The following is a 13,032-nucleotide window of genomic DNA, read 5'->3' on the forward strand; positions in this document are numbered from 1 at the left end:
TTCTAAATGAGAGTATAATTCACGCGTTACAAAAAAAACTCGTAATTTCATTTCATAAACATTTATTTAATCAACAAAATACATTCTGATTATTTCTGATCACTATAAGTACTGCTTTACCCGTCACGCGTCCAAGAGACTACATTAGTCCCTAACTTTTTTGTGCGGGAAATGTCCTAGAGACAACCAGTAGTCTATCAGTAGTCTAATGTAGTCTTGGACGCGTGACGGGTTAATAGTTTGTGTGCTTAACTAGGCAAGTTAAGTAAATAATAAAATTATAAACATTAAAATAAACAGTCATGTATAACAATTAACATTAAGGCATCACTTGTCTAACTAGATTTTTCTTCGCAGGTTGCCACAAGCTCTGAAAAAAAAAACATTTATTTTATTATGAAAGGCTGGCAAACGAGAAGACAAATTGTCTTTTGGGTTGGCGAATTCTATAATAGATAACTTTTTTATGTAAAGGATCCGCATATAACTACGAAGATAGGAAGAAGGGGCGCTTAATTCCTACTGTTGTGTGTGAGAATACCTCACCCCCCTCAAGATGGACAGACTCCATTAAATCTTCTACAAAATGCCACGCGCAATGCCACGAATAGAGAGAGATGGAGAATCCGCAAAAGCCGCAATCAACCTGCAATATTATTAATGACCACGACCACCCCAGGAATCAGGAATGTACAACTAGGAAGAAAATGAGAAAATCTACGCTGACGCTGTTAAAATAGAAATTAAAGTCTAGACTAGTCACTTTTCTCGAAACTATTACATTCCAGTTTTATTTCTTTCAACTCTTCCACTGTAAAGGTAGAAACAAACTACTAAAACGCGACGCCATGCCATCCGACGCGTGTCAGTACTAATCAAACCCATAAAATTTATTATGGCCTGCTGCTGATATGAAACACGCCACGTGATAACACGCACTACCACGCGGAAAATCCAGTCAATCTAGATTTGTGTGTTGTAGGGAGATGTGTTTCTACTTAACACCCGACGTCACGCGCCATTAGACGCGTCTCAGTATGTGTTTCTGCTATGACAGAAGCGTGTGGTAGCATCACGTGGGCAGGGATCGCATCGAGTGTTGGAAGGTCACGTGGCGTCGCGTGGTAGTAATGTGTCTACCTTAACTCTATGCCACACTCACTGCCTATGATCTGCGTGAGCTGTATGACGGCGGGTGACTGCGGCAGCTCCTGTAGGAAGTCGCGGCCGTCGTCGCAGCAGCGCGCTAGGATGGGGTCTAGTGGCAGCTTGCCCAGCAGTGGGACGTCCAGGTCCAGGCACATCTGGGCCGCGCCGCCCGTCGTCGCCGGGAAGATTTCGCTGCGCGTCTGGAAAAATATATATCACGGCATGACATTTAATTCTAGTTGTAGCTTAGCTTAGTACCAAAATCTCACTAATGCGAAAGTTTGTAAGTGTTTGTTTTAATTACCTCATCACGTCTAAACGCTGAACCGATGAAATTCAGTATACAAATAGTTTGACTCCCGGGGAAGGACACAGGATGGTTTTTAGCCCGGAAAATTGCGTAAGTCAGCTTAGGGATCTTTAAAAAACAAGCCTATCAGTCTCTCAAAGGGCCGGCAACGCACCTGTAAAACTCGTGTTAGCAGATGTCCATGGGCGGCGGTGCTAGCTTCCCATCTGGTGACCCGCATGCTCGTTTGCCACCTCTTATATAATAAACCCACCTTGCAGTTAGGGCACACGAACAGCGACATATTCTCCACAACTCCCAGCACGCGCGCGCCCAGCTTGCGACAGAACTGGAGCTCCTTGCGCACGTCCAGCAGCGCTGTCTCCTGAGGAGTGGTGACCACCACGGCGCCCGACAGACCCGCGCCGGACAGGTACTGGACCGCTGACAGGTGCTCGTCGGACGTGCCTGAACGAGTATTAAATACAGTAGTATGATTATAGTAGCGATCGATTATCAAATTTTTCGGCGAAAATCATCATGCCACGCCTCCTCTCACAATGAGAGGGCTTGGTAGTTCCCACGCGGGCCCGTGCGGATTGGGAACTTCACATAAACCGTTGAATTGCTTCGCAGGTTTCCTCACGATGTTTTCCTTCGCCGTAAAGCTCGTGGTAAATTTCAAATGTAATTTCGCACACGAATCACGAAAAACTCAGAGGTGCGAGCCGGGGTTTGAACCCACGATTTTCTGCTTGAGAGGCGATAGGTCAAACCACTAGGCCACCACAGCTTCGCGCTTCAGGCGAATTTAAGACACCTATTTGAAGGATTTTGGTTTTAGTTGCGTTTTAATTTTTTTACCCTATTTAGAAGTTACTGGAATTATACCTAAGCATAATTGCCATGGCGTTAAAAACTACGTTTCGTTGCCCAGCACGACAACGTAGTGTCTTCTGTCACCTGGCTGTGTTAGAATTAGGCGGTTTAGTTATATGTATAACGTTTATTTACGATGAAAGTCAAACAAAGGTCAAACGTTATTTTGCAAATATACACACGATCAATTGGTATTTTTTTACAAAAATGTTATAAAATGATTTAATAAACCTATTCCTCGAAATGGTTTTGGAATTAGGCCACATAGTAAAAAAGTGATCAATGCCAATTAACAATACATTTTCCAACTGTTTTATATGGACAATTTTATTTTTACTGTAACTGGAACTACATCAGTGCTTCCCATTTGTTGTTGGAATGTGTTCGGACCTCAGACTTGAGAAGAGTTCTTAGGGGTTTAGGTATGCACAATGGCCGGGTCAACTTTTGGCTCTCAGAGCCGACATCTGGCAAAGCAATTTCCATTTACTTCTTTGATCTGTCCCTTGTATAGGGAAGCGAGCACCCATGAGGCTGACATGATAACATGGAGTGTTCAAAACCTCAAAGATAGTCCTGAAATATGTCCAGACTACAGGCCTAACGCTTAATTGAGTCTGTTCAGGCCCGAAGAATTGCGAAACTTAAGTGGCAGTGGCCGGGCACATTGCTCGCAGGACTGATGGCCGATGGGGTCAGAAGGTTCTCGAATGACGTCCGCGGACCGGGAGACGAGCTGTCGGTAGGCCTCCAACAAGATGGCGCGACTTGGTTAAGATCGCGGGATCGCGGTGGATGTGGAAAGCACAAGACCGGTCTGAGTGGAGAGCTTTGAGGGAGGCCTATGTCCAGCAGTGGACGTCTTTCGGCTGACATGATGAGGCTCATCTTTAGTAACTCATAACTTAACTTATAACTAATAAATTACTTCAGTCGGGCTCGGGCGTCAGCGTTGCAGTCGTCAATACGTGTTAATTAAACAGATCGCTTCAAGTAAAACGCACAAGGGATTTGCAACCAAAAATGAGTCTGAACAAACTCAGTTAAGCGTTAGCCCTGTAGTTTAGTTTCTGAAAAAAGTTGTGCGTCCATATGAGACAATTGGGAAATTAATGATTTGAAAAAAAAACTACGGTGAAAAGTAAGGATCCCGTAGAGATCACATCTCGTGTGTTATGATGTTGTAAGAAAATAAACGCTTTTTAGCTTATACCTAGTGCCATCCACGAAGACGCGTGATTTTGACAAAATTAGACTAATGACATTGTAATAAGAACCACTGCACGCGCCATCGTAAATGACTCCACCTATATATTACCTATTTCTATTGATAACTTTACCTGGTGGAGTGTCAATCAGCAAGTAATCCAGGTCTCCCCAGTCCACCTCGCTCAGGAACTGTTTGATCATACCTGATAGATAAACATTACATTTAATTCCAATTAGAAACTAAGATGTAAATGTAGGCACAACCTTAGTAATTAATTACAAAACTATGAAACAACATAAATATGATATTTACAATTAACGCACTAACCTGACATATAAAAACACATAAGTAATATCAACAAATAGGGCATGTTAGGCAAAGCTCTGCGCAGGGGGCGACACTAGCGCAAACCCAGGACAGCGTCAGTTCTCTTTATGGGTCCCACCCCACTGATAAACAGCATTACAACATTATGCTGAGTGGGCCCCAATTTGATGTTTTTTCTGTGTATCGAATATGTGTAAATAAATCTCTCTCTCTCTCTCTCTCTCTTTATATTTTGTCGCCATGACAGATCATGACCAAAGAGTATTAGTACCTATAGAAATCATGATATATTTATTAGTAACAAAATAACATGATAGTTTACAACGATAGAGCTATATTTCAAAAAAAAATATTGGAATGGCATTTAAGATACTCAAAAACCTGTTTACGGTTTTGTGTTAGTGCTGCACTCTGACGGGAGAAAACTTCAGTAATATTCCCTATTACTTATACTTTTGTTAAATGGGTCACTCAAATTTTTAGTGTAGCTGGGTATATTAAAAGTAAGTAAACTCCAATTCAATAGAATCTGACAATCCTGTAGACACTTCCAGCCTACTAATATAAACACCGGGCTGCCTAAGGCTTTGTGATGTGACTATTATTCTTTTTTGATTCCTTTTAGATGATAATTGCAACAACAGGGACATATATAATCAAGTGTGCCCACGATAGGGTGTCTTAAATATGTAGAAAATTGACAGATTCTATTGAATTGTACTTTAAGTAAGGTAAGTAAGTAGTGTATTAAAAGTATGATTTTATGGGGTCCAAATCCACTAAAAGTTAGGTGTTGTTACAGTTTTAAGGCATTTCCTTCATGGCTCATCTCCTAAGTCTGCTAATAGTATACATTGCAATCATTTTTCTAACAAAGTCTCCTGACCCTGACCTGAGTTACGGGACAGAACAACGAACACCAAAAAGTTGTTTGAGCCATTATTAAGTTTTTTTTTATTCGACTGGATGGCAAACGAGCAAGTGGGTCTCCTGATGGTAAGAAATCACCACCGCCCATAATCATCTGCAACACCAGGGTTATTGCCTAGAGGTCTAAGCTGGGATACCTCAAGTGCCAGTAATTTCACCGGCTGTCTTACTCTCCACGCCGAAACACAACAGTGCAAGCACTGCTGCTTCACGACAGGATTAGCGAGCAAGATGGTGGTAGCAATCCGGGCGGACCTTGCACAAGGTACCACCTGCAAGTGTAGTGCACCTGTAAGTGCGGTGAAGGCGGCATACCGTTCTTCTTGGGCCCGCGCCAGATGACGGCGTCGTCGGGGCTGCCCAGCAGGAACCCGATCGACATCAGCGACAGGTTGTCCGACACGTACTGGAAACAACACGACACACCGCTCACACTCAACTAACGAAATCCATACTAATAAACCCCCTTGCAAAAAAAACGGGCACCTATGGTTTTTGTATTTTATGTGCATGAAAGCTTACTTTCTAAGCTTCAATGCCTAAAAATCTGAAAAAAAAAACCATAGGTGCCCTATTTTTTTGCAAGGGGGTTTATTGTAAATCCGAAAGTGTGTGTGTTTGCCCGTCTTTCACGTCGAAACGGAGCGACGGAACGGGGATCCTTTCGACTGCCATAATCTTATAAGTCATAATGTAATGTTAGTCATAATTTTTTTCCCGCTGAAACCACTTTTTCATAATTTTTTGAATGGTCATCCTGTAGAACTCTACAGGTTACTCTCTAGGTTAGGTTCGTTTTATAACAATTCTGAAAAATAAATGGTTTCAGAAAAAAAAGAGTTATGTCAAAAATTACAATAATGACTAACAATTTTCTACCAGTCAATATAGACCCGACGGAACGACGTGATTTTTGGCATAGAGATAGTTTATGGGCCAGAGGGTGACATAGGCTACTTTTTATCCCGGAAAAATGCACAGTTCCCGAGGGAACAGCGCGCGATAACCGAATTCCACGCGCCGGAGCCGCGGGCAAAAGCTAGTAATGAATAAAGAAGAAAAGAGGAATAAAACAGTATACTTATTTTTTTTTACAAAAAATATTCCCACTAATAATCTAAATGCGAAAGTTTGTAAGTCTGTCTGTTTGTTACCTCATCACATCATATCCACTGAACCGATTTAGATGAAACTCGGTATACAGATAGTTTGAGCCCCGGGTAAGGGCGTAGGATAGTTTTTATTCCAGAAAATGGCATAGTTCCCGCGGGATAGCGTTAAAAAAAATACGCTGATGGTGTCGCAGGTAACAGGCTAAATATATACAGGGTGGCTCATTTAGATCGGTCAGTATGGGAAAGTCTGAAACTATAAGAAGAGGACGCATGTCATCGATTTAAAAAACTATTCTTATTGATAGAAAAACTGCATTCATAGATTAAAAAAAACTTTTACTCAGCGCGCGGAATCGAACCCGGTTGTTTTGAGAAGTGATAAACACCTTGGAGCATAAATTTCGTCCAAGTAAACTGCGCCGATTGGAGTATTTGCCAGCATTTAATTTGCCTAATACGAATAATATCTATGGAAGGCGAACGAACTGTTATCTGATCCCGAAAATACTGAATACCCTTCCAAATATTTTTTAAGTGATGTTCTAAGTGCTGCCACGGACTCCAAACGGTGTAAACGAACTTTAAAAAAATACTACCTGGCCTGTGATAACCAGGTTTGATCTTATGTATATACCTATAAGTAGCTTAAGTTTGTACGCGGATTGAAACGCGATGACTCGCCAGCTATTACATAAACCCCTAAGGGGTTTTCAATAGTGGCTCGTAATTTTCCACTCACTTGTACCACTTGTTTATATAAATAAATTAAAAAAAAAAAAAAAAAAAAACTTACATTATTTATTTCTATTTGGATACCGATAGTATACACTATTATGTCATAAGCAATAAATGTTACTATGAAACACGATATCTAGAATGAATAAAATGCATTGTGTTTCATATTCTTTAAAAATGTACATTAGTTTTATTTTCAAAACAACCGGGTTCGATTCCCGTGCTGAGTACAAGTTTTTTTAAAATCTATGAATGCAGTTTTCCTTGTTATTAAAATCGATGACATGGTTCCTAAGAACAGATCTTCGTATGCCATATAGTTTCAGACTTTCCCATACTGACCGATCTAAATGAGCCAACCTGTATAAAACCTATACAGGATAGGCCCCAGGTTATGATGAATGTTGATTGATGATGAAGGGGGGGGGTGAAGGGTGTCTCACCACGGGCGACCAGCCGGAGCCCGAGTTGTGGACCTGCTCGCCGCGCACGCCCAGCACGCGCGGCTGGCTCGGCCCGCAGATGTCCGCGTCCAGGATGCCCACCTGTGCCCAACAGACAGTGGCCGTGACGCACAACTAATAACACGAAATACGGGTGCGGGTATACATTTTCCAAAAAATCAGAATAATCCAAATTAGATACTAAGGCCATTTTCCTATATTTGGTAGATGACTTGCCCACCTATGTACCCTTTACGTTTTCAAATTCAAATCATTTATTCAGTAAGTAGGCCGCAATGGGCACTTTTACGCGTCACTTTTTAAACTTTTGCGTTTGTCTTACTACTTACGTCTTAATAGATGTTAAGCCGGAATCGAGTAAGACAGACAAGTCATAACTACAAAAAAATCCAAGATATAATTTTCGGGGGATTCTACGGAAATTTAATATAAAATCCCAGAATTTCAATTCAACTGCTGGATATAATAGCGCGTAAAGCCGCAGGTAAGCACTAGTGCTAGTACTAAATGAACCTTGCTACAAAAGCCTTGCAGCATGCCTGACCTATATCCCCGTGCCAGGCGGCGCCGGCCCCAGCCGAAGGCCGCTCGTTGCGAATTCTTTGCCAGCCTGTCCTCAGGATCAATAGACGTGCTTTCAAACAAACGCAGCAGAGATTGAGTGCCAGTTATGGAATTTGGGAACGCTTATGAGCGAAGATCGAGATATAACAGGGTAATTCGTTTCAATTATTAAGTAGATTTACAAACTTACTTTAGGATAGTTTTTATTATACATGGGTATTTTTGTGTATAAAATAAATTTGAGAAATTACCGCTTTATTGAGGTATGTAATCCATATACGAGTATATACTATATACTAATATTATAAATGCGAAAGTGTGTTTGTGTGTTTGTCCGTCTTTCAAGCCGTAACGGAGTGACGGATCGACGTGATTTTTGGCATAGAGATAGTTTATGGGCCCGAGAGTGACATAGGCTACTTTTTATCCCGGAAAAATGCACAGTTCCCGAGGGAACAGCGCGCGATAACCGAATACCACGCGAGCGGAGCCGCGGGCAAAAGCTAGTTAAGAATAAATTTGCACAAGGTACAGCCAGCGAGCGGAGCTGAGCAGAAAGAGGGAAAGAACATAGACAAAATGTGTATTACCTATATTAAACTTTTGAACTCTTTTACGTACAGTCAAGTGTAAATATATCGACACGGCCGAAGTTACAAAAATATGCATACACGACCTTAATGTTAAGTGCATAAAGTCGTGTACATACACGTATTTTTGTAACTTAGGCCGTGTCGATATCTTTGCAATTGACGTACAGTCGAGATAGTCGCGATCTAGACATAGATGCTCACAAACATCTGACCACGATCGCTTTATTAATCGCGTATGTTCGGATATTTTAAAGCAGCTAAACAGCTCCGCATTTTATGACGGCGACTGTATGCTAAACAAAGTTTAAGTGTACTACATACAAGGGTTACAAAAATGATTTCGTAAGTAAAAAGAACCCATAAAAGGGTTGATTGTCAGGGTGATAGGTACCAATTGATGAGGTTTCCTCTGATTGACTCCAGTCAATTTGTTTGTTACTTTACTACCACAAATAATGGTGACTATTCAAGATAATCAATCTGTCAATAATTGAAAGTAAGTCATGTTGATGGTTTGCCCTCGGCCATTCTCATTTTATTGTGCACCTGTCTAATTACCGTACCGCTTTTTTCCCGCACTAGTGACACGGTAATTAGACTTGAGTGCACAGATAAATGTAGCCAGCCATCCTTTTACTAGATGTGCACTCAGTTTCAGTGACGTGTCGCTTTTGCCTGACGAAAAAAACGGTATGGTAATTAGACAGGTGCACGATAAAATGAGAATGGCCGACCTGAGGCCTCTCAAGCAGAGGACCTTGGGTTCAAACTAATTTTTCGAAATGCATGTGTGAAATTACAGATGCAGTAAATAATATTTAGCCATCGTATTTCTACTCGACTAACCCTATATTGTGGGGTATCGTGGGATAGGTCTTTTAAAACCATTGGGGGGTTGCTAAGACAATTTTTCTATTCAGTGATCTGTTTGCGAAATATTCAACTTTGCAAATATTGCAAATTTTCATTGAAATTGAATCCCCCCCCCCCTCTAATATCTAAACTGTTGGGTGGAAAAATTTGAAAAAATTCAGAATGGTGGTAAATATATCAAATTTACAAGGAAAATTATAGCGGCTAAGATTATTTGAGAATTATTAGTAGTTTAAGAGTAAATAACAGCCTAAGGTATAAAATATACCTAAACTTGGAAGATTCAGTACACAATACAAAATATTATTTGATTTTTTCGTAATGGCTACGGAACCCTATCCTGGGCGTGTACGACACGCTCTTGGCCGGTTTTTATTTCAGAAGCTGCAGTCGTATTTTGCAATGTTAAATTAAACCATAATTATGATAAGACTGTGTGTGCTGTATAAGAATAATAATTGATAAAGAACCAGCAAAATATACCCATATAGTTCAAGGGCATGTTGTATAATAAGTGAAACAGTTCATAGATCATGCTATCAGTGGAATTGATTAATGGTGCCATGTTTATTAATACAATAAGCCTCTATAGTTATTACTTATTAGAAACTTTTTAGCATTAAGTTACAACACCCTGACAGCGCCATAGTATAAAAAAGGCTATGAAGTAATTTTTGTGAATTTTTTGCCATAGAATGGCAAAATCTACTTGCTAGCTGGGCCATCTTCCCAGAGGTTTTTCCGAACCGGTGGTAGATTGTTTTTTGACATTCACAAGTGCTTTTTTTAGCCTAAATTGAATAAAGATATTTTGACTTTGATTTTGATAGGCACTGGCAAAATTGTCCTCTAATCAACAGGGCAATATTTTTTTAAAACTAATCTATATATATAAAAGAAGAAACTGACTGACTGACTGACTGACTTATAGATCAACGCACAGCCCAAACCGCTGGGCCTAGAAACTTGAAATTTGGTACAGGGGTTCTTTTTATGATGTAAATGAGCACTAAGAAAGGATTTTTAGAAATTCATCCTCTAAGGGGGTGAAATAGGGGGTGAAGTTTATATGTAATTTTCTCATTTCTGGACTTAGAAGTATGCAAATAGGTGTATAAGTTTTCGATTACAATAAAAAATTATGTATTTAGATGAAATGGATAAAATTCCCCCCTAAAGGGGTAAAATGGGGGGGTAAAGTTTGTATGGAAATTTTCTCATTTCTGGACTTAGAAGTATGAAAATAGGTATACAAGTTTTTGATTAGAATTAAAAATTATCTGTGTAGGTGAAATGGATAAAATTACTTTTAAAGGGGTAAAATGGGGGATTGTGCAATCTCTGGTCTTCTCGATCTTTCTGTATGGCTCTGAATCGTGGTCTATTCGTGCGGCTGACCGGAAAAAGATCGAAGCGTTTGAGATGTGGTGTTGGAGAAGGATGCTACGCATACCGTGGACAGCAAAGAGAACCAACAAATCCATTCTCGACCAGCTGAATGTCAGAACCAGATTGTCCACGACCTGCTACCAGCGAGTACTCGGCTATTTTGGCCATATCGCTCGAAGGGAGCCAGACAACCTCGAGAAACTGATAGTGCTAGGCAAAATAGAGGGAAAAAGGCCCAGAGGACGGTCACTAACCCGATGGTCGGATCAAATTAAGGCGATCACGGGGCTCACTTTGCCTGCAGCGCTGATACAGGCCGAGGACAGAGTGGTGTGGAAGCAGTTCGTCAACGTCTCCGTAAAGGCTTTTCAAGACGGGCACGACCTTCAGGAATGAAGAACACGACAAAGAAGAAGAAGAATGAAAACATATGCCCTGATAATTAAAGTACACGCGGACGAAGTCGCGGGCAAAAGCTAGTTTCTCATATGTTATCTAAGAACCGTCTAGCCGTTTAGGCTAAAGAGAGGACTAAAGAAATAGAACATACATATTTATGAAATAAACTCACATTAATATCAGGATGCCGAGCCGCCAGCCCGTGCCCCAGCAGGGAAGTAACAGTGCTCTTCCCCACACCACCCTTCCCGGAGAGAATCAGGATCTTGTGCTTCACTTTAGAGAGGCGCTCCTTGATTATCTCTATTGCGGGGTCAGGCCCTGCCGCAGCACCTGACAAAGTATAAAAGTAAATCTCATCATCATCATCATGTCAGCCGAAAGACGTCCACTGCTGGACATAGGCCTCCCCCAAGGCTCTCCACTCAGACCGGTCTTGTGCTTTCCGCATCCACCGCGATCCCGCGATCTTAACCAAGTCGTCGCTATAAAAGTAAATCTAAAATGCCAAAATTCATAGAGATAGCCAAGTGGTTTGGCCTATAGCCTCATAGAGAGAGGACAGTTGGTGTTGATTCTCAGGCTTGCATCTTGAAAGCTATCATGAGCTTCTCCGTAAAAGTGACCTGCACAGAGTGAAGCTGTTAAATGATGTGTGTAATTCCCAATTAGCACTGGTCCCGTAGGTCGGAAATATGTCACTCTCATTCAGACAGGTTTGTGCTCAGCAGTGGATAATGAATATGAAGGCAACTCGCAACTGTTGTAATACCTCCACCATTTCCATTACCATTCCAGTATCATAAATGCTGCTCATAAAATACTTATGTAGACATGCTTAAAATTATAAAAATGATGTGGGCTATTTGATTCATTTGATTTGTAGCTGAAGACTCTCTCTTGCTTAGGTTGGGCATTTGGGGAAAGGGGGTAAAGAAAGAGAAAATCATAATATTGATTACCTTAATTTTTATTTCTCTTTTTTTTATTAACACCCATGCAAACCCAGGGTGGATTGGTAGTTATACATAATGACGCCTGACAGTACTAGGTACTAGAACTGTCTAGAACTCAATCAAATATGCTTAATTGAAAACAATGACATTAAAATTATAACAAATGTTTTGGTTTGTTTGGTATTAAAGAGCAAGTCATCCTGGAGGCTCGAGATGGTATGGTTTTGTGTTGCAAGTTGTTCATCATCATTCCAGCCTATATACGTCCCACTGCTGGGCACAGGCCTCCTCTCAGAACAAGAGGGCTTGGGCCATAGTTCCCACGCGGGCCCAGTGCGGATTGGGAATTCGCACACACCATTGAATCGCTTCGCAGGTTTGTGCAGGTTCCTCACGATGTTTTCCTTCACCGCAAAGCTCGTGGTAAATTTCAAATGTAATTCCGCACATGAATTTCGAAAAACTCAGAGGTGCGAGCCGGGATTCGAACCCACGACCCTCTGCTTGAGAGGCGATAGGTCAAACCACTAGGCCACCATTGTTTACTGATTATTATAGTAAAGTGGTTTTAAGAGATTGTCTGATTAGATTATGCCTTTTACTAAGAGCTTTATTTATGAGCCGGTTGAGCTTTTAGTAACTCGCCTGTTGTGAAATGTACTGGCGGGGCGAAGTGTTTTCTATTTGGCATGATTGTTATTGAAATTCGAAGACGACAATAACTCAAGGTTTATGTACTTACCTGTGGCGCAGAGGTTTTGGTTCGGACATCCGGCGCATGCCGAGGCTTTTCCCGCATCCTCGCTGCCTGTACCGGGGCAATCTAAAACCAAACATCATTGTTTAGCATAAAAATAAATGAGTTACGAAATTATACAAGATTGCACTCACGTTGAGGCGCATTATCCGGGACGCTGCTCATAATTGAATGTTTACGTTACGACATGGACACCGGTCACAAATATATAATCGATATGTATGTGGTATGATAGTGATAAAACAAACACAAATTAATAATGAAATGGATAGAATGGAACTAAGCGACGAACAGACGCAGCGAGCGAGTGATGTTCGCGAATGACACTGACAGTGACGTTGACAGCTGATCAAGTGATTCTGTTAGGTTGGTAGTGTGTAGTGCGTTTTGTTAATGCAATGAC

At 41.1% G+C, this 13,032-nt stretch overlaps 1 protein-coding gene across 1 annotated transcript; it reads right to left on the bottom strand.

Annotated features, from left to right (window-relative positions):
- Positions 1-45: 45 nt before the first annotated feature.
- On the bottom strand, positions 46-12,965 carry Nubp1 (NUBP iron-sulfur cluster assembly factor 1). Its single transcript, XM_074091574.1, has 9 exons — positions 12,764-12,965; positions 12,615-12,695; positions 11,089-11,249; positions 7,078-7,179; positions 5,100-5,190; positions 3,658-3,729; positions 1,713-1,906; positions 1,163-1,349; positions 46-370 (listed from the first exon to the last, which is right to left on the bottom strand). The coding sequence occupies exons 1-9, from the start codon at positions 12,792-12,794 to the stop codon at positions 336-338; spliced, it is 954 nt and encodes a 317-aa protein (XP_073947675.1). The 5' UTR covers positions 12,795-12,965; the 3' UTR covers positions 46-335.
- Between the last annotated feature and the right edge of the window lie 67 nt (positions 12,966-13,032).

The sequence above is a fragment of the Choristoneura fumiferana genome, chromosome 8 (assembly GCF_025370935.1).
Source record: "Choristoneura fumiferana chromosome 8, NRCan_CFum_1, whole genome shotgun sequence".
In the NCBI taxonomy this organism is placed as follows: domain Eukaryota; kingdom Metazoa; phylum Arthropoda; class Insecta; order Lepidoptera; family Tortricidae; genus Choristoneura; species Choristoneura fumiferana.